Source organism: Numida meleagris, chromosome 3, assembly GCF_002078875.1.
Source record: "Numida meleagris isolate 19003 breed g44 Domestic line chromosome 3, NumMel1.0, whole genome shotgun sequence".
Classification (NCBI taxonomy): domain Eukaryota; kingdom Metazoa; phylum Chordata; class Aves; order Galliformes; family Numididae; genus Numida; species Numida meleagris.
The window spans coordinates 86,485,136-86,512,028 of NC_034411.1; the positions used below are offsets into that span (position 1 = coordinate 86,485,136).

The following is a 26,893-nucleotide window of genomic DNA, read 5'->3' on the forward strand; positions in this document are numbered from 1 at the left end:
CACAATGGCCGGTCTTTCAACAGCATATTCTCAGCAGTCTTCTTATTTTTTAAAAATAAGCATTTAGAAAATTTGGAATTATTCCCAGAATTGTTTGCTTCTACTGCCTTTGACTAGATAATACACAACAGGTTTATTTCATTGGCATTGGTAAAAATACGTAGTGATTTACACAGCGAGTTGCCTGTTCTAACTTCAAATGAGCTATAATCTGGTATGCTCTGATCACTTCAATATCATACGTAGCAATAAAATACAGTACAGATAAACTTTAATTTGGCTTGACACTTCAAAATAAAAAGTTGTAAAATGTGTCTTTGAGTTTTAGTAGCTATGAAAAAATTGATCTCCAACTAGCAATGAAGTAATGCTTGATGTCATTAGAGGTCTATATTTCCTGTCTGACAGATTCTAATAGATTTTTATTTTTATTTTTAATGAGGTCTAAGGCAAAATTCACAAAAGTATCTCAATGGCTGTGCAGCCTAAGTATCACTGAAAGTCAATTTAACTTTCAATTTAATCTTTTGAAAACTGAACTTAAAAAAATTGCCTCTCTATATTTGACCATAGCATGTGCATGCAAACCTGCTATCTACTCCTTTTATGTAGGCCAAAAATAGTTTGATGAATGTAGCTTAATAAAAATGAAGGTATTTAAATCAAAGCTTCCAACAATGTAAGGAGGTTTAGTACAGTTAAACTGACTAAGGTAACACTATTCTTCCAATAGATGGAAAGGCCTCTGACAGAACTGCAAGTGTATCCTTTGAAGACATACATGTGCTCAAGTAAGATGTGTTGTGTGTTGAATGTAAGATGTTGTGTGTTGCAAACAGTATGCTATTTCTCACTCAGTTGTTAGCCAGGAAAGAAGACCTACTCATACAGTAAATTGGATCAGGGTAAATTATTAATAAAATAATGTTAGTCCTGCACTTCTCTTTGTTTTGTATGTGTTGCTGTTTTTGTTTGTTTTGATTTTTTTTTTTGCTTTGATTTAAGGATGACATGCCTTTTTCATATGCAGTTTGCAGAAAAAAAAAAATTGCCATTTAAATCATTCAATTCTTTTATCATTCTTCCTTGCTTCTGAAGTGTTTGGCAAGTTTTCTGAAATAAAAGATTTCTCATTCCTCTTCCTCAGCAAGGAATTTAGTTGTCAAGTGTTTTATTTTATTTTTTTTCCACTTAAAATATGATAGAATAATTATTTCAGTCACCGACATTTTCTATATATCCTTGTAAACACATGTAGCCACTCAACAGTACTGCACACAGAGAGGAAATTCAGTAAAAGTTGTCGTCTTTTGTCTCTGGATTTCGAAAACATGACAGAGCTAATTCCTATACAATGGAGGCACAATGTCTTCAAAACCCTCATAGAGTGTTTCTCTTGATTTTTACCTTTCTTCATTCCTTCATCAGTTGAAAAGAAAAGAAAAGAAAAGAAGAAAACAAAGGAAAAGGAAAATTAAAAGGAAAATAAAAATATAGATTTCCAAACAACACAACACAAAAAAACCTAGAGAAAAAAAAAAAGCAGTGCGTAATATAAGAAATATCATACACCAGTTATTTATTCAGTTTGAATAAACACTGAGTTAGTAGTCTGAGTACTAGGAATTAAGAAATAATCTCACTTGCATACTGAGCATAACACATAGTGTTCTTCAGTAGTGTTCTAGAGGCCCCATAAATGAAGTCTTAACAGTTAAAGATCAGTTAAGCATCTTTTGTTTATTCTCATCATCAAAAAAACATTACTAAATTCTCTATTACAATAGTCAATGTATACTTAAAACTCAACTCCTTTTTTTTCTTAACTGTAAATATAAATGTTTCAGCTGCACGACAGCTTTAATTCTGCACTATGGAAGATGCAGAGAGCTACTCCTGGGGGGGCAGCGCGGCATTCCTCGGCAGAGATAGTCCCTTCCTCCCTGGACTGCCAGACACCTCCTGAGCACTCCCCGGCTATGCACAGCAGTCACAGGCAGACATTTTCAGTACGCTGCTTAAACAGCCGTTTCTGATTGCAGAAGCTCTGATCACACCCTCGGGAGAGATGCTATCTCGCAGCCCCATGCTGCCGAGACGGAGCTCTGCGAGCTGGGCACCTCACCCGTCCCGCCCTCGCCTTCAGGACGAAGGGCAGCGCCTGCCATGTGCCCTCAGCGCCACAGACAGCGCTCGCACCGCTTCTTCAGCACTACGGACAGCGCTCACCAGCCGCGATAGGCACACGAGAGTGAGGCGAGACACACGGACACGGACAGAGTGACAACGAGCGCATCCAGCCACAGCCGCTCCCACATGGCCACACACTCTCGGCCTCTGACAGCCCAGCGCACGCACAGCCGCGAGCACACGCTCCAACACCGGCGGAGAAACGGCGACACAACGCGAGCGCAGACACGGGGGCCCCACGGAGCCGCAGGTGTGCACACAGCCCCACAGCGAGACTACGGGCACGCGCAGCGCACACCTGCACGCACGCTCTCAGCTGCGCGCAGTACGCACACACAGCCCCCGTCTCGCTCCCTCCAGCCCCGCGCCCACGGCCCGGCGCCGCTCACTGGTCACCAGCCAATAGCGGCGCGGAATTCCAGAGCTGGCCCCGCCCGAGGGGCTTCTCCACCAATAGGAGCCGCGCGGGGCGGTCCCGCCTCGCCCCGCCTCCCTTGTTAAGGCGGCCGGAGGGAGCGGGCCGTTCACTGGCGGGAGGGGGCCGGGACGTACGGTAGCGCAGGGCGCGGAGCAAGCCGCGCGCGCCCCAGCCCCCGCCCCCCTGTGCGGCCGGGGGACGGCGGAGGCGGTGCCGTGGCGGGCGAGCGCCCCCCGGGCAGGGGAGGCCGGGCCGGGCGGCAGCTGCGGGGCGCCGGGCGGGGCGGGCGCTGAGGAGGCGGCCGGAGGCGCGGAGCCAGCCGGCGGCCGCGCAGCCCGCCCCGGCGTGCCCAGGCGGCGCGGCCCCGAGGCGATGGAGCAGGAGAAGTACCTGCCCGAGCTGATGGCCGAGAAGGACAGCCTGGATCCCTCCTTTGTGCACGCCATGCGCCTCCTGGCCGACGGTAAGGCTCCGTTCCCGCCCGCCACCGTGCGTCGCTCCCACCGCTCCCCGGCAGCTTGCCCGGCGGCCGCCGGCTCGGGGCGGGCGCGGGGGCCACGCGTGGCCGTGGGTGCCAGAGTGTGCGTGGTGCCCGCGGGTCCCCGGCTCAGCCCCCGGACCGTGCGCCACAGCCGCCTCGCCGGACTGTGGGGTCGGCTGCGTGCGCCGGGCTGCGTGTGCCGAGGGACGCTCGGTTCTCGTGGAACTCATTGCAGCTCGCCTCAAGCAATAAGGTGCATATGATATCGGTGTTACAGTGCTAGCAAACCGCTGTTTTGTTTTGCTTCGCTGTGGCGGGCATTGGCTGATTATGGCTTATTGGTTTCATGATGGTATTCCATCCAGGACACAACGATCTTAGCTTTGATTTCTGTAGAGATCCAGAACATGTTCCCTGCGACGTTTTGTTCTGCATTATGCTTAATTCTGAATTCGGTTTTCTTCAGTCAAACTGGTTCGGAGAATCTTCAAAAAGTTTGTGCTTTATAATCTAGGTGGTTACTGAACATAGGCCTGATGGTGTAGCACTTCAACTTGCATTGAAGTGTCATCCCCTAAGGTGCTTGTGCGCTTCCCGCTTTCCTCTGAGGGGTGTAAGTCTCATTGTAAAAATTCCCATTACATTTAGAGAAAAAATGTAGTGATGAATGATGCATGAATCCCGGCAAGATATGCAGCTGGTAAGTGAGATCAAGGCAAAAAAAAAAAAGCATATGGATGGGCCTGTGAGGAAGTCACCACTTCAAATTACTCCCACTCAGGGAAGTGAATGATTTCTGAAGTTCTATTATGTCTTAGGGGCAATCATAACTATTTAAAACTCATTATGTTAGCAGTAAGCATCTTTCCCTATGTCAGCAGCCTTTATATCGTCTTCCTTAAATACCTGCTTTATTGATTGCGAACAAATGTACTGAGTCCAGGTTTTGTCATAGTGCTCCTGCTTGGTCAGTTGAAAATTCAGGGTGAATGAAGACACATTCTGTACACTTTCATAATAGCTATCTCGCTGCAGAAGAGGCAGCTGCACTGCTTGTTATAAGGTTGTTTTTCTAATAAAAATATGATAAATCTGTATTTCCTAGAGGGGTGCATTCCTTGCACCTTGCAGTTTGGTCTTTTCCCAGAGGGGGGAGGTATCTGCTGAGTATATGCATGTGAAAGGCAGAAAATGCACAAAGAGCATCACTGAAAGTGTGCAGAGTAAACTTAAAAAAAAAAAAAGACTAAAATGGGTATTTTTAGGAGTCAGGTCTAGGCAGAAAATGCATGTGGGACAATTCTGAGATTGAATAAATGATTACTTTTCTTTTTCCCTCTTAATATAACAAGGTCTAAGTATATGAATTTTTAAAAGATGAAGGTGAGTTGTCTGTGGAAGCTGTAGGGAATGCTAATGTCTGATTCACACCAGATACCTGGCTTTATCCTTCATGACACCATCTGTCGAGCTTTCTAGAGATTTGTTTTAGACACTTTCATACTGAAACAGTTTCACTGAAGTAAGTGTATAACTAGTTAAGGAAATGAGAATGAAGGCACTGGATGCTGCTGGGTATAAATAGGAGGGAAATGTGTTGAACTGGCAGAATTTCTTTTGGATGCCAGAAGAAAACGGGTGCAACCACCTCTGTAATACTTTATTTCAAGGATAGCTTGGCAACGAACTGATGCTTCCACGCTCTCACTTTCTATTCTTTAATACACAAGTAGCTGCATACATAGCAATCACAGCCAAGTGTTGCTTTTGTGGTATTCTAAGCTGTTCTGATTGTCATTAGATTTTGTGTAAAAATGGAAGTTTAGCTTTGAAGGTTTTGGCTTTCAGAGTTGAGAGTCTCTAGCTTTCGCTTTGACTTGAAAGTGCTGTTATTTTTCATGTCAGCTGTTAGAACCTGAGGTTGAGAGGCTGCCTGCTGCTGTGTGAAGCCATCGAAGGACATACAGGCATTCCAGAAGTATGATTTCAACTTACGACATTAGATTTCTTTGTAAAGATAAGACCCGAGTTTTTCTTTCCCTGTATTATTTTTTGTTTTCTTTGTTTTGTTATGCTTAATTTAAAAATAAATTACAGATATTCTTAATACCTATGCCTGTCCTGCTGGTTGACTTGTGTCGGGTGGGTACTTGAGTCAGTGGATATTTACTCCTTACCTCTGAAAGATGTACAGACATTTATTTTAGACTTTATTTACTAGAGCCTTCATTGTATATGTATGGTGAAACTCACAGAAAAGAGATGCTGTCTGTGGCAGTAAATTGATCTATCAGACAATATAAAGAACCATGAGAAGAGATACTAGCACTTCTAAAATAAAAATTGTAAAGTTATAAAATGCATCTTGTCTAAAAATTGGAGGCAGGCTGTGGTGGATGCTGAAAATGACCCGAGACTCTTAATGAGTAAGTTAATGCCTTAATCAGAAGACACTTTATTCCCCTCTGGGTCATTACCTTTTTTTATATAGGAAATAGCTCCCGTATGATTATTTCATCATTAGAAATGGAAAAGCCATTTATAAGCCTTCTATTAGGAGAACTTGTGAAGTGTGAATGGATGGTGATCATTTACCTCAGTTTGCATTAGTTTATTTGAACTTCTGCAAAAGGCATTGAGCATTTATATTGACAGAATAATCTAGTCAGCAATAAAAAAGAAAGGATTATCTTTTAATGATAACTGGTAGACACAAATCTAAAGAATAGGTAAATCTCTAGAGGGTTTTTCTGTATTAACTGGACTGTTTTGTGAAGCAGGTTGTTGTGTGTTTGTGCCTGAAAGAGATGGAAGAATCTCACTCGTTTCATGGGTAGTTTTAAATATGTGGTTGTAAACTGGTTACAGATGGTTATTTTCTTTGGTGAGATTGTGCTGCTTCTAGTAATGAGATGGGTCCCCACCTTGGATCAGGGCAATATTTGTCCAGATGAAAGATGTCAAAGTGTATGGTGTTTTTGAGCAATACCTTTTGTGTTTAAGTTGTTACGGTACAATCTCAAGCTCCAGCCAGAACTTAGATCCTTGCTGTTCTGCTCCTCTTGTAGTGCCTAACAAGTGACTGATATATTATTTTTGCATGTATTTGATTATTGCTTTATATAAAATATTTATTATGTATGTAAAACAAGTGTATGACTTGAGCAGTGAAGATATGGGTTACATAGAAATCTAGATCCTACTGTGCCTTTGTGGTAATTAAAAGCTTCTGCTTTGTATTAGTATTACTTTAACAAGACTAAGTGTCTATTTGTTGCTTGGGACAAAAAAGTCCTACTCGTGTATTTGTGGCTTTGAAATATCTTGTGTAATATTAAAGCCAGCTCTGTTTTGTAATGCAAACATAAGGGAAAAAGCCCTATTGGAAAGAGCTGGCCTGAGTAAGAGCGTCTCTCCCCATGGAAATATCAGCATTACTTGGGTAATGAGGTAGCTAATTTCTCTCTGTGTAATGACAGTGCAATTGACCTCAGGTTTACAGTTGGCATTCTGAAGGCAAAGAGAGTCAAGCCTTTAACTTTAATCTTAAGTCCCTAGATGATAAAATGTGGCATGGCATAAATTTGTTCATCTTCCAGTCATGCCAATCACATACATATAGCTCAGTATCATAAAGCTCTTTGTAGGACAGGGCATAACTATTTAAAAGGTATATAATTAGCCTTATCACTCAATGGACATTAGTATTACTTTTTATTTAAGCCTGCAACAATTGTTCTAGCTGGTCTGAAAACTGCTGATGTAGTGCAAATTCATTTTGTCTTGTGTTCAACTAATATTTTGGCTTATGTTGAGCTTTAAATTTTTTGGACTCCTGGAGATGTATTTGCTTTTCACATAGGAAGGCAGATTTTATTTGTAACTGCATGTTCCTATTAAAAACCTAGGGGCAGGAATAGGGTCACCTCATGTGAGCTAACTTGTCTTGGCAGTGTAGAAAATGAAGATGATATCCATTGCCCAAGATGTGACATGCTGTTGATGAAACCTTTGACCTACTGAAGTCAGCCCTCTGATACTTTTTATTTGGCTTTCCATAACAAACTACTTGTGAAAAAATATTCACAAATGTATTGGTTTACTGTCTAAACAAGTCTTTGGATTAAAACAAGATTAATGTAAAATGTTAATGTAAACTCATACATTAATATTAATCTGTGAGCAGTTTTCTCTTTTTGTTTTTTTTTCTGATGTTTACATCAAGTGAGAAGAAATCTATGTTCACAGAATAGTTTGTATTAATCATCATTTATTTTGCTGTCCCACAAAATATAGTGTGGATAACTGGAATGTTGATTTGGGAAATGCGCTTAGAAATGTTTAGAGCATGTATTTTAGAAATGAGCTTCATTAGAAGCTAGATTTATATAGCTATCATGCAGATCTTATTCAATAAAAAAGGATAATATCAGTGCAAACCACAGATGAATACAGTGGACTTATTTCTATAAAGCAGCAGTGTGCTAGGTAGATATCACAGATTTGATTCAAAGCTGACTGAAGTTAATGGGAATCTTTCTGTTGCCATTAGTGGGCTATCTGGCAGTCCTTACATGATATGCTGACTGATGCAGCTAATATGTATGGAATAATGAAAAAGGATACTCCATCACTAGAATGTACTGCTGACTTCAGAAATGAATGTGTTCCAGTCTTGCAATGGTTTGTTTAAAAACATACTTATTTGAGCGTGATGTGATTGCGTGGTGTGTGTTCACAATCTTAAGGAAGTGCTTTTTCCTTGCTGAATGTCTTGCATCTGAACAGCAGGGGATAACTGGATTTAGGGAAAACAAAATAACATGAAATGTTAGTCTGAGTATAACAAAGTAACCTCTGCAAGTTTTTATTGACCCTCAGCTGCTAGTCACAAAATCTGGGCTTTCTTAAAGGGGGGGACTCTTTCTTTCAGAGATCTGAAGCAGTTTAGAACCATTTGATCTATGATCTTAGAAAACGTGTCCTTTGAAACACAGTAAATTCTTTCCATAGAAGGAACAACACAAATGTAGTAACTAAAGGCTAGATTCTGCTACCCTTATGTGAAAAGGAGTGCTTCCCTCTTGAAATAGCATCACGTGAATCAGTGCAGCTGCTTTAGGCACAGTTCAGTGTGAGGAGCAGAATTTAGTACCAGCTGTTTTAGAGAAGGTCAAAAGCATTTGCTGAGGCTTATCTGGATAGCCATATCCTCGTCAACTCTCCAGCATGCACTGCCTTTTTTGGCAGCGTGAATGTTCTTCTTGTAGAAGAGTGGCTTTATTTGTTGTGGGAATTCTTTTAGGAAATTTATTTCCTTATTTAGATCTCCTCAGAGGCACCTACGGTATTGTCCATTTCTCTTCCTTTATGCCTCAAAATAGATACTATTTAAAGCTTAAGAAATGGGGAAATTGATTATATTAGCAGCTGGTAATGCCAAGAAAAGGCGGAATAGCTGGGTAGCTGAATAAAAAAAAAGTTAACTGTTAACTTCCCAAGTATTTGATAACTGCCTAATGTGTGGAATAGAGTGACCATCCATAACCAGGAGGTGGCATGATTGGGCTCTGCATGCCAAAAACAGCCTCGGATCCCAGCACCTTTTGAGAAGGGGCCATCTGGCCCATCAGGTGTGCCCTGTCTTTGTGCACTGGAAGCATGCCTTTCTTGTTTCAATATTATGCAGGCAATATAGACAGGTGACCAGATCTGCTATAACAGGCTAGACTGTCTACAAGATGTGGCGTATCAGCAGTGACCAGTGCATAAGTCTACTAAGAAGGACCAACACATGTACATAAAAAGTAATACATCTATCTAGCCCACCAAGTAATGCTTTAAGAGTAATTGAATGATTCTTTCATGATGTCTGAGACAGGTTTGTTTCAGGCTCAAAGAATGAGGCATTGGATCTTGTTTTGGAATGTATAGATATTGCTGCTGTTGTGTAGTTCTTGTCCTGTCTTTAATAAAACTGGAGCACATTGTGCCTGCTTGTGTGCAGCAGCTGGACCTTGACCTAGAGACACTGTCTCAATGAAGGGATGTTTTCCTGACCTGTGGGTCACTGCAGTTGTCCTGCATTTCAGTTCAGGGTAAGTGTGCCTTTTTAAAAACAAGCATTTCTTAACTTTTTCAATTCAGTCTTTTCTTCCACAAGCTACTGAATGTAAAGAAAAAATGGTCCTCACAGCTGACCCCGGCATATGCATTTAAGTAGCGTTGAGAAAAAGGATTTGAGGCATTAATAGAGAGCATGCGTGTCAGCAAATAGGCAAGTTTGTAGGCTGATCTTGCTTAAACAGTATGTGTTCATCTTTTGTTCCCATTGCATTTTTTCCATCCTTAGGTGGGTGTAATACAAGAGGGTGAGTCTTAGTGCTCCATATTTTTATTTGGGTAGATAGTGACAGGACAAGGGGGAATGGTTTTAAGCTCGAGAAGGGAAGGTTTAGATTGAATGGATGTCAGGGGAAGTTCTTTACAGAGGAATTGGTGAGGTGCTGGAACAGGCTGCTCAGAGGCTGAGGATGTTCTGTCCCTGGAGGTGTTCAAGGCCAGGTCAGATGGGGTCCTGGGAAACCTGGTTTAGTGCCAAATCTGGAGGTTGGTGGCTCTGCCTGAGGCAGGGGAGTTGGAGCTTAGAGATCCTTAGGGACAGCTTTTAAAGTGGTGTAAAATGTAATGGTCTTTGGCCATATAAGCAAGTAAAAATATGGAGGCTGATCAGACAACTGAAAAACCTTAATGCAGAGTAAAGCTCTGAGGCGTGTAATAGATAAGGTTTGATTTTTCCTTCTATTTATCTTCAGTGAATATCTTTTAAAACTTCCCTTTAGAAGTTGAAAACGAATGCTGAATTTCACTCTAACCTTTCAGGTCTCTGAATGAAAATAGCTGTGTAAGAATTGTGTATTAATATTTATGAAATTTTTTTAAAGTTTCAGGCAAAAAATAAACATGGTTATTAGTCTTCTGTAAGTCCTGTCATATTTTAGTTAGAATCCTGCTGGAACTGAGTTCAGCTATTTCTTTATCTTATAAGATCTTCTGTAGTGGAGCTAATAAAAACTATGAAGAAAAATTATCTAAGACTTTCAGCAAATTAAACAACAGTAACAAACAGCAAACAAAACTTCCCAGAATAATTTATGAATGTCCTTTATTTCCAGGTTTTTCTGCTAAAATGGATTTTTTTTTTAGTTTGAGTACTGAAGAATTTATCAAGAAATACTCATAATAGTGCTAAAATAGAAGATGGATTATCTGTATTTAAAGAAGAGGACAAAATGTTTTGATAGTCATATGACTGCATATAATGCAACAAATGCCATCTTTAAAATGTTTAGTGCGTTGCTGGTAGTGAGCATTTCAGTTTGTTCTTCTTGGGTTAACGTGATCTGAAATGTAGAAGACACAGGACAGGTTGTTGCTGCCTTCAAATTTCTGTGCACCTGCTCCAGTATGCATTGACAGAATGAGAAACTGAGACAGAGTAGAAGTTGCACCTGAAGATGTAAAGCTTAGATAGTTTTGATTTATAAAATAATTTGTGTTCTGAAGACCGTGGTTATTGGGCAAAGTAACTTTTTTATGTTAGTCTGCAAAAGATCTACGTATAATCTGGAGTTTTCATCTCTGCTTTGGATCTGGAAGGAGAATAATTCTGCTACTTCTATTGCAGAAACAGTTTGGGTTTGCAAATTGATGTGGGCAGGAATGTCTTCAGCAAAAACAAAAGTAGGGCTCAGAGCCAATGGCTCATAACTGGTTAACTTCCAAAGAGCAGTACTGGGAATGAGAGGAAAAAATGTTTCCCTTAGGAGGTGTGAACACAGGAAAAAGAAAACAACCCCCTCCCCACCCTGACAATAACCCCTTGTTTAATGTTCTCAGGATTTCAAATATATGTTTTCCAAAGTTTTTTGAATGCTTGAAGTTTAAAGAACTTTCTGTGAATCGGTCCCTACTCTGTGTGTGTTTCAAAAATGGCTTTTTGATGTTGTAAGACTTAGTTTCCTTCTACTCTGCAAGAGTTAAGATTTTATGCTCTATATTTCTGAATGTTAGACTGCTCATGTCTCTGGTATTTCTGATTGTTTCTGAGCAAATTCATTTCTAGCATTTTCTCTTTGAGATTACGGTAAACACTTCTTGGTGCTGTCTGGGAACTGTGCCACATATTCTCCATGGTCAAGGAGTAAACTTTGTAGCTGGGAATGAGACTTGATTTTTTTTCCCCCAAATTCCTGGGACTGTGCTGATTTGATACAAGTGTGAAGTGGGCTCTATGACTTCACAATTTGCAGCTAAAACAGGTTTTTCCACATCTGTACTGAAATAAACAGCACCAAACCCTTAAGTGATTTACTGACTTCTGTATTGACATTTGAGAGTACATTAAGGGCTGATAATCTGAAGAACTGCAAGGGCCCTTTCTCTCTTTCCATACTCAGGTAGTTGTTCATCAGGGGAACTGAGAGTTAATTTTGGATGAATGATGCTTATTGCCCTAGTGTACGCAAGGGACTGTAGAGCTATCAACAGTTCTATGCTTGCAATGATTTCAGTAATATCTGTATGTAACCTAGTAGGCTTTTTTCAGCATCATTTGAAAATCTGAAAGAACTTCTTTCGCATACATGTAGATCAAGGCAAATATATGAGCAGTATATCCATGCTACATTCCTATTTTTACGGTCAAATTCATCAATGGAAGGTAATCTGCTGTGCTCAGTTCTGGTGTCATTTGTACTCTTTATTGATCCTTCACACTCCTATTTAATGACAGGATTGTTCTGTCCCTGTAAATATGCTATTGTGGAGTGCCCTGTAGCTTGGTTTGTTTGGTTGTTAACGCTCTTCCAAATGCTGTGCTGCTGCTCTTACTGGGGTGACTGGTTCCCTTTATGCTTCCTCCAAATTGTATAGATGCCAACAGAGTGGGTTGCAAAATGTTCTAAGGAATGTTTTAGTGATCAGTGGAAGAACAAGGGGCTCCTCAGGTAAGCAGGGGATGTCAAAGTAAGTAGGTGCTTGTGTTACATTGCTTGGTCACTTTTTTTATCCAGAAGAAAGTTACCAGGTTATATGGTAGTTTATACGCACAATCCTTCTGTTCCAGTGCAAAATGCTTTTTCTGCCCCACGGTCTATGAATAACTTGAAATGATATTTCAGGTGCAAGGGAACAGAGCCTTTATGTTGCCACCAAGATTTAGAGATTATGCTTTTATAATAAGGGTGATGTCAGCTATGTGCTGCTTGGGGTGGATAGAAGGAGATCTTATTAGAAAGCGGAAATGAACATTCTTGATTTAAACACTGAGCATGAGCTTGATTTGATTCTGCAACCATATAAACACTAAGAAGTGCTGCGCTGTTTCTATTAGTTTCGAGTTACTTTTGACTGCAGCTTTCTAATTCTTGAGCCTCTTTCCCTTCTCATGGCTTTTAAGGGTTTATGAATAATGAAAAAGAATGAGGGGGAAAGAAACACAAAATGAAGGAAAGGTAGAAAAAAGAGAGAAAAGCAATGGAAGATCAGAAGGCTAGGAGAGAAGGGAGTAGTGGTATAGAAAAGGATATAGAGTAGAAAATCAATGAAGTGAAGAACTAAATTCTGATTTAATAGGTATAAAATGTTCAGCTACTTTAACTCAATGAAGCCTATGAAAGCGAGAAATATCCAACCTTTGAACTTCAATAAGGGCTTCTGGAAGCTTTCAATTAAGTTTTAATCAATTAAAAGGGATAGATAAAAGTAGCTGCTGATAAGCATTTTCAAATCCTTATCTGTTTAAGATACTGTAATAAGGTTCAAGTCTTTCTGAAAAGCTTCTGTGAACAATTACTATTTTGATAATGTTTCATGTGTTTAAAGATGCTGTAGGTGACTCTGCCATATATAATTATATCATGCAGTAAGTAAACACAGCAGTATTTTGCTGTGATGTTCCTAATTTTATACAAAACAGCGACTAAGCTTTTTCTTGTAACATTTTCGGTCCTCTTGGAATACTATGTAGTGAGGCTGTGCTAGCTGTCTCTGATCACCTCCTTGTCTTGCATGTGCCTAAATGTAGCTTCCAGAGCGATCTGTTCCATGGTTTGGAAAATTCTGGGACTACTTTTTTCTTTTAAAAGGCTGTAGCACTTACATAAATGATAAGCTGCACTTACTATACACTCTACTCATCCATACAGGAAGATAAATCATTCTGGGGTCTATATATTCTTTTCCTATTAAAATATATTTACTTAATATAACAGTGGAGTAGTGTATTACCTTGTGGAAAATTCTTCACTTTTGTTATTTAATTATTAATATCTGTAGGCCTTTGTGCGTACCCCAGTATGGAGTATATAATTCAGTGTAAAAATACTAATTCTTTGAAAAGATACATTCCTGTAGAATATGATCATACTGAGTGATTATATTGGAAAAAGTGTTCAACTGGAGTCCAGCCGAGTAGAGAGTAGCAACCTTTGGAGTGATGTAAGAAGCAAATGCTCCTGTGTTTAAAAAGTACTTGTTATTAATAACTTCAAATGAAATTTTTTGAGATGATAAAACAGCTTCATGCTAATAATATAAAGATTGTATAAAGCAGTGGGTTAAAGGGGTCATGATTGACAATTCTGATATCAGAATACTTTGAGGTGGTGTGAGTTTTTCTGTCTTACTGACATGCCTGGTGAAAGAAAACAGTTGCAGTGACTCTATTTGAGTCATGCAAGTTTCAGTAAAGGTTAGTTTTCTCATCTTAATAAGATTATTTAAAAATACTGGATACATGAAATTTGTGGACTAACTGAAATTTCAGGTAAAATGTCTTGCTTCCTGTTGATATCAATGACTTTTGTGGATAAGTACAGCTCATGTCTTGTTTGAGGCAGATGTGTGACTCCAATACTGTTTCCTCTGGTTGCTTTGGCCAGTCTACCTGTTGGAATATATTGCTACTTTTCTTTCTCATTGTTTTTTTTTGGCAGTTTCATGATTCTTGTCCTTCAAAATTGCTTGATATTCTTCTAACACATTGGAAAGTACTGAGTTTCAGCAGAGTCTAGGAGTGTTGGAATCAAATATGACAGTATTTAAGATAAAAAAAGTCAAATAAAAATGAGTTCAGATGTTACTTAGCCCAGAAGAGAAGGCATATAGGTATGGAAGCCTGAAGCTTTCTGGTAAAACTAATAGGAACAACCTGAAACTTGTCTAAAAGATGACTCCAAAATTCCTGGCCGGGGAAGCCAGTGACAAGCTGATTACCAAGTGTCAGATATCACTCCAGTAAAGAAGCTTAGAATTAAAAATTGTTGCTGAATACATAGTGTTTGTGTGTGAAGGTAAAAACTGCTAAACTGAATCAGGACTCTAGACTGAAATGGCTAATATATGTTAAGTTGCTGTTATAGGTAGCACTTCCCATAGCTAACAACTCCTTGAGGGAATTTGGTTCAGGTCACCTTCACACTGGGGATAGAATCTAAAAGGACTGTTTTTTAAAAACATTGCTCTGTACAGCAGATTTCCTGTTTTTCTGAAGTTAATTTTCTACTTGAATCTTCCAATGTTTGATCTGTTTCCATTTATACATTGGAGTACTTTGATTTTAAAAGAAAACTTATATAGAGTAAAAAAGATTGACTACTCTGTAGTAGTGTTTCTCAGGGAAAACAGGCTGAGCCATACTTGCATGTTACAGTTGTCTTGCTTTGAGGTTTTGTTACTCAAGCGTAAATGTGAATATATTATAGAAAGTATATTCATATCAACTGAGACAGGTTATGTTGAATGAATTTTGATTATAGCTGCATTAAATCTTCCCACCTATCCCTCAATTTCCAGTGTTAGAAATAAAAAAAAACAACTTTCCATGTTAGATTTCTTTACAGAACTTCTACATAGATATTTCAGTGTAAATGTTCTTAAATTCTGTATCAAATCAATAAATTATTTTTTATATGGGCATCTGGAACTATTGATCAATTTGTTTTGGATCAATTTGTGCAACAGTAAAGCTGAGAAATATTTACATATTCAATACAAAATATGTTAAGTTTTAATTGCAGCTAAATGGTACTAATTTTTTTAATATCTTTACAAGTTTCCAGAAACTATAGAACAGTCCTTAGTTTGACTGGCTAAATATGACAAAAACCCAAATCGTCTTGGGCTGTGATGATGTTATGTGACCGAAATGCATACACTAACATTTCTTAAATACTGACATACCACTGTGCTTACCTCTGCATCTATATAGATATGTCATGCTTTTTTTTTCTGACAAGTAAAATAGAAAAAACTGGAATTTCAGAGATGGAAAGCTTAGGTATGGAGAGATTAAATTACTTACACAAGGTTGTAGAGGAAATCTTTGATCAGAATGGGAACTGCTTGTACATCTCTTGAGTTCCCCTTAATTTCATTTTCTTCAAGATTATCTGTCTTTTTTTTTTTCCAAACAAGGTAAAGAATTTTCCTGTTACCACTCTTGAGCAAAACTTCATTCTGTAATGTAGCAGAGAAGCAGAGAGGCATGGGCTGCCTAAAACAGCTATGACAGGAATGGAATTTTAGTAGAAAATAGTGTGAACGAAAAGAAGTTAAGGTATTTTGGGTATATTTTTTTCTATGTGCTACTCAATTGAAAGTGACAGAGTGATCTCCCAAAATACATTCTTGACTCCTGATTTTATTCACAGAAAGCTTCTGGAGTCTTTGCCAACAGACTGAGAGAGGCAGAGAATAATAGTTGTTAACTCCTTTAATATGATAACAAAGCCTTTCCAATATCTAGCAAAATTAATATTAAATAATGAAGTCATTTCCTTACGTGTGGAAAAATTACATAATTGATTTCTTTCTTACAAATTTTTGCTAAATAATAAAGCACTGTTCAGTAAAAAGCAAGCTTGGTTAACTGTGAAACTGCTGACAGCATCCGTATTGTATTGCCTCTACTTGCAGCTGCAGTTTGGGCAGCAAGCTCCCACTGATATTAAGATGACTTTAGAATGTGAAAGACTATAATGAAAGTGTCTTAGAGCTGATCACTTGCCAAGAGGTAAATTTTTAAACATATTTTTCCAACATCTTTTTTTATTAATTCAGTGTCAGGGAACAGAATTTCAATCACACTCTGCAGTAAAAATTTCAGTGTTGTTTGTCCTAGAAGCTTTCAGTCTGGGTAACAGCTGACTATCCATTTCTCTCCTTGGAAAAAGGGAATAAAGTAAAACAGTCTCATGGCCTGTGGTATTCCATGAGGTACTCTTTGATCTGGCTGACAAATGGCCCTCTGGAATTTAGTCCTTCATTTAAATGCTGAGTAGTGCAAGTGTCATTACAAGCCCATGACCTCTGAATTCTGAAACTTCCCTCATCTCAACAGTTTAAAGTTTTATAGCCTGAGGTGGGTGGACTAAGGAAAAAATGTTTGGTCCTGAGGCATGTCACAGCACTGCCAAGATGAAGATCCACCCCTTAGTAAGAGTTATTCTGAAAGAAAACCAGTGTCACTTTATAGTAACAATTTATTGGAGACCTTTAAAAAATAATTATCTGGTGTTTATTAATCTCTGTTCAGTGATGTTAGATGCCTGGAATTTGTAATATTGTATGAATGTCACAGGTTTATTTTTGGATCCCTGCTTGCCTTAGTGCTATCACAAAAATATTGTTTCTTTAAGAAAAAAATCTTGACAATTGCAGAAAAAGTAGAACTTTTAATATCCATTTGGATTGATAAAGGGATGTCTTGCATGTTTTGTACGACTGCACAAGTGAACCAATTAGAAAATGCTTAGTAATAATTCAGTACTTCAGTTTGTAGCTAATTTTTAAGATGTTTCTTGTGCCAGAACATAACTTGTAATTCCTGCTCAAGCTGATTACTTCTAGCTCTGTGGAAGTACAAAATGAACCTTATAGATGCTGTATGTAAATAGCATAAACAGGCCGAGAGATGATGCAGCATGTGTCTTGAGAAAAGGTAAGAAGAAATATTTCAGGAACATACTTTTGCTCTCTGGCTGTAACTACTCTTCAGGGGCTGACATACGTAATCTATCCAATTGCTGGTGCTGCTTCATTTGAAACAGTTGAATATCTCATCCGTATTAATCTTTTTCTCTGGGTGCCATCTTGCTAGTGTGAGTCATGCCCCAAGATGCCTTAGGGAAAAGATGATGAACCAGTCTCCCATATAGGGAACATATTTGGGTTTTGGTGCTCTTAAAAACTGTCTTGCCAGTACATTGGACTGTTGAGTGGTTCCTTCCTACTTTTAGATATGGGTTTATACTGATGTTTTTTTAAAGTACTTTTAGTTTCCTGCAGAGCTCTGCATATTTTTCCCCATACATCATCTTCATCTTCTTTCTTTTTCTTCCCAACATGTCATATGGCCCTTCCATTTGTTGGTCTCAATTTCTCAACTACTCCTTTCGTTTAAGCCTTCATTTTCAAAGCAATTTTTTTTTGTCATATGTATCTGGATGTACTCCATCTATACGATCTTCTTTACTGTTCTTTTTCTAGTCTTTGTACTTCCATGCTCCTGAAATGCTGTCTTGTGTCATAGCATTCTTGTCTAACTTACATTATGACATCTAGTAGGCATTATGTGAAATGCTATGTAAATTTAATGTGATAGTACATATAAATGTTTATTATTGTCACTTACTGTTTGTCAGTGAATTGGCCACTGCAAGGCAAAAGTAAATGGCCTATGGACGCCTTCAGCAAGGTTTGGAATCTCTTGTGGAGATGCTGTGCAAAATGTCCCTCTGTTCATAATCTGTTCTTCACATTTTGAGCTTGGTATAACCTGCTGTAATCTTGGTGTAACCACTTTACTCAGTATGGCCTTAATGAGGCTTTCTGTTGCTGTTTGTAATAGGTCTCTTTGCTTTGGTAACCCTTGTTTTTAATTAACTACTGAAGCTAGCATCTCTAACTGTTCTCTTTGTTAATATCTTCAGAGGTTTGTGATAATCTCTGCAATTTTAACAACCCGTATTCAGTGCATTCTGGTCTGGAGAGGAAGGCCTTCCTGCCCTCACAGTAGGGACTACCACACCGTTCTTTCTCATGTAAAATAATGTAATCTAGTCATTATCCAGTCAATTCTTAATATATCTCTTGGAACAGTCGTGTTCTTCTGTGTGTTTCATTGTTTCTTAGATAGCAAGATATTTCTGCCCACCTTCTGAATTGATTCCACCTTTTGTTCTCCCACACATTGTATTTTGATTTTTAATGACTGTCAAACACATTATGTTGTACAACATGTACCTTAATCAGTCTTCTGTCACTTGTCTTACTTATATTTTTGGATATGATACACTGAATTCACAACCTTATAAAAATAAGTAAAGAATAACAGCCTGAATTCGTATAAAATGTAATTCTTTACATCCTGGTTTTCCAAATTAAATAGAGATTTCTATTCAAATTATTGACTTTTAATTTAATTTAGCAAAGAAGGCTGATAGTGGATTAGCAGGGACAGCAAAGGGAGGGAGAAAGAAGATGGGATGGATAGTACCAATTTTGCTTTGAAGAAACAAATTTTTTTTGAGCGGGGGAAAAAATGCATTTATCGAAGACACCAGTGCTTGGTTGAATGAATGCTCTGAAGAGCAAGTCCATGTGAGCTTAATATTGTCAATAAACAATATTCAAAGAAAAAAACCCAATCCCTGAATTGTTAACAAAAGATGCAGAACAGCAATAGGCTGAATTACTGTTGAACGGCTATCATAGTTTAGGATGATATAATTTTACATAAGAGGAATAGGAGACAAGGTAGAAGATGAAGCTTTAAATACGTAGGTTGCTCTGAAAGCAATGACTCCTATTTATTTTCATGGAAAGTACAACAAATAGCATGACAATACTACTTGATAGTTTCTCTGCTTCAAAACACTATTTTTTTTTTCAACATAGTCACCACCAGGAACACAAGTTGTGTTCTCCTCTATCCCTCCAATTATAGGGAATAATGAGGGACTAAACATGGTGGGTCAATAGATGAATATCTGGCTCCAAGCCTTCTGTGCCCAGCAGGGGTTTGGGTTTTTCAACCTCGGCTCGATGCACACGAGACCGGGCTTGCTGGCAACAGATAGGAGTAGCTTATCCCACTGGTGGAAGGGGGTTTTATGATGGGAATTGAGAAGGTTCATTGAAGGGCTTTAGGCTAGGTATGAAGGGGGGTGGGGGTGAAACCAGGGTCACTAGTAAGGAGCCTGTATATAATGAGCCAGTGCTTGTGGGAGGGGCTTGTGCTAGCAGGGGAAGCAGTGGGGAAAAACTTCAGATTTCTTCTGGAAGTTTGAGGGAGGGCCCCTCTAGAAAGGTAGTGTGGCAGAAAGCCCAGCTGAAGTGCCTTTACGCTAATGCACACAGCATGGGAAATAAGCAGGAGGAACTGGAAACTGTGATGTGCTTGGAAAATTATGATCTGGTTGTTAACACGGAACCGTGGTGGGAGAAATCCCATGACTGAAACACTCTGAGGGCTACAGCCTCTTCAGAAGGGGCAGACAGGGCAGGAAGGGAGGGGGAGTTGCCCTCTATGTTAGGAAGTGGATAGATTGTGAAGAGCTGTGTCTGAGTAACAGGCATGAGCTGTTGAGAGCTTATGGGTTAAAATCCGGGATTGGTCCAGTAAAGGAGATCTAGTGGTTTGGGTCTGTTACAGGCCACCTGATCAGGGGGAGCCTGCTGATGAGGCCTTCTTGCTCCAGCTGCAGGAGGTGTCACGTTCGCGAGCTCTTGTCCTGATGGGGAATTTCAGCCACCCGGATATCTGCTGGGATAGTGGCACAGCAGGTGGCAGACAATCAGGTGGCAGAGATTCCTGGAGTCTGCTGAGGATGAATTCCTGGTCCAGGTATTAGACGGACCGACACGAGGTGAAGCCTTACTGGACCTGATGCTCACCAATGTGGAGGAGAGCATTAGAGGGGTCAAGATTGGAGGCAGCCTGGGCTGTAGTGATCACGCCCTGGTGGAGTTTGTGATCTGCAGGAATGCAGGCCTGGCAAAAAGCAGAGTCAGGAGAGTGAATTTCTGGCTGCTCAAGGAACTGCTGGGTGGGATCCCCTGGGAAACTGTCCTTAAGGGCATAGGAACAGAGCAGAGCTGGCAGCTCTTGAAGGACACCCTCCTGAAAGTGTAAGAGCTCTCCATCCCCCAGCAAAAGAAATCAAGCAGAGGAGGTGGGTGACTGGCATGGCTGAGCAAGGACCTGCAGCTTAAACTGAGGGAGAAGAGAGAAATGTATGCAAAGTGGAAGCAGGGTTGTGTCGCCTGGGAGGAATATAGGGCTGTTGTCCACATGTGTAGAGATAGGATCAGGAAAGCCAAGGCGCAGGTAGAGCTGGACTTGGCTAGGGATGTGAAAAATAACAAGAAGGGGTTCTATGGGTACATAGGCAGGAGGAGACAGGACAAGGAGAGCGTTCCCCCTCTGATAAATGAGGATGGAGAAGTGGCTTCCTCAGACATAGAAAAAGCTGAGGTGCTCAATAAGTGCTTTGCCTCAGTCTTCACTGCTGGTCAGGCTCCCCATGTCTGCCAGGACCCTGAACCTCAAGGTGTGGGTGAGAGGAGTGGATTCCATCCCACAGTAACAGTGGAACAAGTTCGAGACCTCCTCATGAAACTGAATGTATGGAAGTCCATGGGACCAGTTGATATCCATCCTAGGCTTCTGAGAGAGATGGCTGATGTGCTTGCCAAGCTGCTCTCCATCATATTTGAAAAATCATGGCTGTCTGGTGAAGTCTCTGGTGACTGGAGAAAGGGAAACATGACTCCCATTTTTAAGAAAGGGAGAAAGGATGACTGGGAGAACTACAGGCCGGTGAGCCTCACCTCTGTGCCTGGGAAGATCATGGAGCAGATCCTCCTAGAAGACATGTCAAGGCACATACGTGACAAGGCGGTGATCCGTGACAGCCAGCATGGCTTCACCAAGGGCAGATCTTGCCTGACCAATCTGGTGGCCTTCTATGATGGAGTGACAGCATCGGTGGATGGGAGAAGGGTGACGCGTGTCATCTACCTGGACTTCTCCAAAGCCTTTGATGTGGTCCCTCACCACATTCTTCTCTCCAAATTGGAGAGGTATGGATTTGAAGGATGGAGTGTTTGGTGGATTAAGAACTGGTTGGCTGGTCACAGCCAAAGGGCTGTGATAAATGGTTCTATGTCAGGGTGGAGGTCAGTCATGAGTGGTGTCCCCCAAGGCTCAGTTTTGGGACTGGTGCTCTTCAGTGTCTTTATCAATGACATAGATGATGGAATTGAGTGCACCCTCAGCAAGTTTGCAGATGACACCAAGCTGAGAGGTGAAGTGGATACACTGGAAGGAAGGGAAGCCATCCAGAGGGACCTGGACAGGCTGGAGAAGTGGGTCCAGAAGAACCTAATGAGATTCAACAAGGCCAAGTGCAGGATGCTGCACTTGGGCCGGGACAATCCCAGGTATTTATACAACCTGGGTGAAGAACTCCTTGAGAGCAGCCCTGAGGAGAGGGACTTGGATGTCCTGGTGGACAAGAAGCTGGACATGAGCCAGCATTGTGTGGACGTGAGCCAGAAGTGTGTGGCCTGGAAGGCCAACTATGTTCTGGGCTGCATTAAAAGAGGAGTGGCCAGCAGGGAGAGGGAGGTGGTGGTCCCCCTCTACTCGGCTCTTGTGAGGCCCCGTATGGAGTATTGCGTCCAGGCCCGGGGCCCCCAGCACAAGGAAGACATGGAGCTCTTGGAACGAGTTCAGAGGAGGGCCACTAAGATGAGCAGAGGGCTGGAGCACCTCTCCTATGAGGAAAGGTTGAGACATCTGGGCTTGTTTAGTTTGGAGAAGAGAAGGCTCCGGGGAGACCTCACTGTGGCCTTCCAATACTTGAAGGGAGGGTATAAACAGGAAGGGTGAATGATTGTTCACGAGGGTGGATAGCGATAGGACAAGGGGGAATGGTTTTAAGCTGAGACAGGGGAGATGTAGGTTAGATAATAGGAGGAATTTTTTCCTCCTAATATGAGGGTGGTGATGCAACTGGGACAGGTTGCCCGGGGGGTTGTGGATGCCCTGTCCCTGGAGGTGTTCAAGGCCAGGCTGGATGTGGCTCTGGGCAACCTGGTCTAGCGGTTGGCAGCACTGAACTCAGCAGGGGGGTTGAAACTAGATTATCTTTGAGGTCCTTTTCAACCCAGGCCATTCTATGATTAGCTAAGAATCTTTGCCAGCAATGGACAAGAGACTGCATACCACACTCGTACCATGCACACCAGCAGATGCGACCTGCTGTTGCTACTGCTGAAATACATCACCTACTGCCTCAGTGTGCTGACATCCACTATTCGGTCTTCATAAATGTTCGTCAAGCATCACTGAATGTCAGTGGGTGCCATTTTTTCTGTGTAGAGGAGTTCAGTGGCATGCCTTTGTTTCATAAACACTTCCATGTCAGACAGGAACAAGATGTAATGGAATATTTGTGGGAAGGTTCAGCCTCTACTGTCATAAGACCAATATCCACCTCTGAAGTCATGGGCCAACATCATAAAATAGGAGACATTTCTTTCGGAGCAGCCTTTGTAGTTGGAAGAGAAGCTAGCTTAAGAGTAGAAGCATGTAAAGAGTGAAAGTAAAGCATATAAGTAAAATGAGTGGTGTGGGGAGAGACACTGAGGACAGGTGAGAAAGCCTGAGGAACAGAAAAGGAATGAACCTCATACAGCTTTTTCTGCTGCAGTCACAAAAATTCTACAGAAGATTAGATGTCTGCAGCAAAGCCTAAGGATAAAGTTGGGGTTTCAGTAAGGTCAGAGAAGCAGGAAAGTTTTTAAGCCATCTATTTTTATTGTTATAGGATGGAAACTACAAGGGGGAAAAAGTATTTTTAACACTAACAGCAGAAGTTCTAAAAATGCATCTTACCATGCTGAGAAAATGTTGACAGTGATATGAGGGAGTATGGCACACAAATGTATATCTGACATATTTTTTTTGCTGCTTAACAAAAGCCAGAAATGTACTTTTCTTGAAAAATGTTACATTGCTGCCATTAAATTCTCTCAGTGATAAGTGAAATGATTTAGCTGCAGCTGGTGTCACATTATTATATGTTACCTTACTGGCTGTTAATCACAACTTAATATTCCAGCCTTCTCCATAACAAGATTTTTTTATTAACTGTGATTTGTCAGGTACTTGTTTTATAACACCTGTTCCTGATGCTCTTATCTTGTTGGTGCTACTTGCTCTTTTGGTGGGAAAGGGCATTTCAGAGAAGATTTACTGAGGACCCAGCTGGGAATCTTAGTCTTCTAGATAGCACCAGACTTCCATGTGTATTTTTCTGTCATGGCAGAATTCCACTGCTATGCAGTGCGATTTGAAGAAGGGCTTTGTCTGTCTCAGCAGAATTTTTGCTCTCATACTAGGTAATGTATTTCTTTTCTAAAATATTATCCTATAAGAAAACTTGCTGTTAATGCTCAAGGTAGGAGCGTGATCATGGCAACAATGTTCTACCTTTAAACATCTCATGTGGAGCATGTGTAGAAGAATGGAAAATGTGTACATATTGTCAATGCTACTTTCTATCTTGGGATCCTCCAGACTGTTTGACAACAGTTTTCTTCCAGAGCTGTACAAAATGTAAAATAGGGAAAAATCTAGGTTGTGTAATACAGGATGCAAAGGCAAGTACTAAGTGTTGTCATCTGCGAATTTGCTGAGGGAACAGTCTGCCCATCCCATCATTTGGGTGGAGAATGTTAAATGGCATTGGACCCAGTGTGTGATCTTTATTAAGTGCTTTAATCTTGAATTGAATGCTACCCTGACATGGTTTCCAAATGTGATTTCATTAACTATGAAGAATTTAGGGAACACGTGCAGATCTTGACAAGATAAGTGAATAGACTGTTTTTTTCCTTGTTTATGATCTTTTCTGTGTGGTTAATGGAGTTAGGAAGATTAGTATGACAAGCAGAATGGTAGGAGTCTTCACATACTTAATTTGACAAAACCTGTTCTGTGTGAATTGCTTGTAATACATCTTTGTCTAATAGTTAAAGGACTACTTCCATTCTAAGCGTTTAATTTCCTGTCTATATTTTCTGTATTTTCTTCTTTCACTGTGATGTTTCTTCTGGATTTTGTGCATTTTTTAATACTAGTCTAAGTCTACTAGTATAGATTCAGTTAGCAGCCTCTTCTGGAGTGCTTTATTTTGTCAGTGCTTTACTTCCTGTAATGTAGTTTTCTTAATATTTTCTTAATTTTTTTCAGTGGCATTAGCAGTGTCTTATGCTCGATCTGCTGTGTTGACTGGGGGCATCTAATGCCATCTTAATCTAAATTCTTTATTATCAAATTAAGGTAGTTCTTATTTTTTTATTGTCAAAGCATACTATAGCTTAAAATACAACTAATAAATTTAATTTTATATGTAGTTTATCTGGTCTTATTTTGAAATATGACATGCACCAGAAAGAGGGTGTTCATTACACATAGGATGAGAGTGTACTACTCCTAGATGGTGAAAGGGAATTTTGCAAGTTTTCCCAAGAACCATAACACTGAATAATTGCAGCCTACATAATGAATAAAGCTGTGGAAGTGAGGAGAATCCCGTTTTTTTTGTCTCCACTTTGTGTGTGCCTCCTCTGTAGGCTCTCCACTTTCCTCCAGCATATAATTTTTTTTTTTGCTTACGGTGAGGTTAGTGTTGTTTAATTCTAATCATTTGACATTGGAACTCTTTCTCTAGATTGGATAAGGCTAAATGCAACTTGCTGCAAAAGCTTGAAAAATGGCTTAACATGCAAACTAAAGCAGCTTGCAGTTGCATTAATCTTTGGTAGTGGTCGTATTTGCCAGCTGCATGCCTGTTCCTGTTTGTTTTAAGAGCCTTCATGTTCAGTATGTTTTTTTTTCCTCCCAACAGTATCTTGACAACTGTATGCTAGAGTTCTTCCTTGCAGGAAGAAGGCCAGCTTTTCATCTCTTGAGCTTTATTTAAGAAATGTGAAATGTCTTTTAGAGCATGATGGGCTCCAGGCAGTGTTTGAACTGCCACTTGCCAAGTCACGTTTTGCTAATCGCTTATACATTTAGGTCAGATCATAAAATTGCTACTGGAAGTTCTTGCAGCCAGCAAAGAAAATCAAATGCAATTATCTCAGTGACACCAATAAATATGGACTCCTTAACCTGAGTTTTTAAAGGATACTACTACAAGCTCATATTCATAGTGGTCAAAGAGATAATTAATTTTTTTGAATAAGTCAAACACCTCTTACTCTTTACAAGCTGTAAGTAGTAAAGCTTTGATCTTCAGCTTGAAGAGCCTGCATCAGATAACCTCAAAGTCCACCAAGGTAGTGGGAAGTTATGATTTAGAGATAACTTGTAGAGGATTAAGGAGAAAAACAAGACTTTAAAGGCTGAAACAAACTTCTTTGTACTGTAACATTTTTTTTCAAATTTACCCACAAGTTCTGAGTTGCAAATGTCTTGTGTGCATGTAATTTCAATTTAAATCTGTGTAGATAATTGGTAGAACTTCTGCCAGCGTTTTCTTGCCCCTCTTCATCTTTCCTCCTCATTTGTTACGAGCTGTCATAAAGCAGTTGCAGTCTTGTTGGCTCCACTTGCTGAGGCACTACTGGCAGCTGTGGAACTGATAGGAAGATCATAGCATCATCGAATGGTTTGGATTGGAAGGGACCTTTAAAATCATCTAGTTCTGACCTCCCCCTTCTATAGGCAGGGGCACCTCCTATTAGACCAGGTTGCCCAAAGCCACATCCAGCCTCCAGGGTGGGGCATCCACAATCTCTCTGAGCAACCTGTTCCAGTGTCTCACCATCCTCACAGTAAAGAATTTCTTCCTCATATCTTGACTAAATCTACCCTCTTCCACTTTTAAACCATTTCTCCTTGTCCTATCACTACATGCCCTTAAAAATGTCCCTCCCCAGCTTTCCTGTAGGCCCCTTTCAGGTACTAGAAGGCCACTACGAAGTCTCTTTGGAGCATTCTATTCTCCAGGCTGAAAAGCTCTGTTCTCTCAGCCTGTCCTTGTAGGGGAGGTGCGCCAGCCCTCTGATCATCTTTGTGGCCCTCCTCTGGACCTGCTCCAACAGCTCTATGTCCTGCTTGTGTTGGGATCCCCAGAACTGGATGCAGTACTCCAGGTGGGGTCTCACAAGAGCAGAGTAAAGGGGCAGAATCACCTCCCTTGACCTGCTGGTTACATTCTCTTGATGCACCCTGGGATATGGTTGGCCTCCTGGGCTACAAGTGCTCATTGCCTGCTCATGTTGGTTGATGAAAGACTCAGTGCCTCCAAATCCTTCTCCTGAGGGCTGATCTCAAGCCATTCTCCACCCAGCCTTTGTTTGTGCTTGGGATTACCCTGACCCAGATGCAGGACCTTACACTTGGCTTTGTTGAACTTCATGAGGTTGGCATGGGCCCACATCTCAAGCCTGTCCAGGCTCCTCTGGATGTCATCATGGAATTGCAAGGGTTGGAAGGGACCTCAAGAGAGTGAGTCCAATCCCCTGCTGAAGCAGGTACTCTACAATAGATAATACAGGTAGGCATCCACACAAGTCTTGAATGTTTCCCTAGAAGGAGGCTCCACAACCTTTCTGGGTTCTAGCGTGTCAATTGCACCACTCATCTTGGTGTCATCTGCAAACTTGCTGAGGATGTACTTGATCCCACTGTCCATGTCACCTACAAAGATGTTAAACAGCAC

At 40.7% G+C, this 26,893-nt stretch overlaps 1 protein-coding gene across 6 annotated transcripts in view; it reads left to right on the forward strand.

The window, feature by feature from the left end:
* The window catches only part of KHDRBS2 (KH RNA binding domain containing, signal transduction associated 2), a 333,052-nt gene continuing 309,081 nt past the window's right edge, over nt 2,923–26,893 (forward strand). For all 6 annotated transcript variants that reach the window (XR_002437290.1, XM_021392691.1, XM_021392692.1 and 3 more), the window contains exon 1: nt 2,923–3,071. Coding sequence is in view for 5 of the 6 variants with exons in the window: in XM_021392691.1 (XP_021248366.1) it covers nt 2,981–3,071 (91 nt within the window). In the remaining variant the exon portion in view is untranslated. The remainder of the gene's footprint in view (nt 3,072–26,893) is intronic.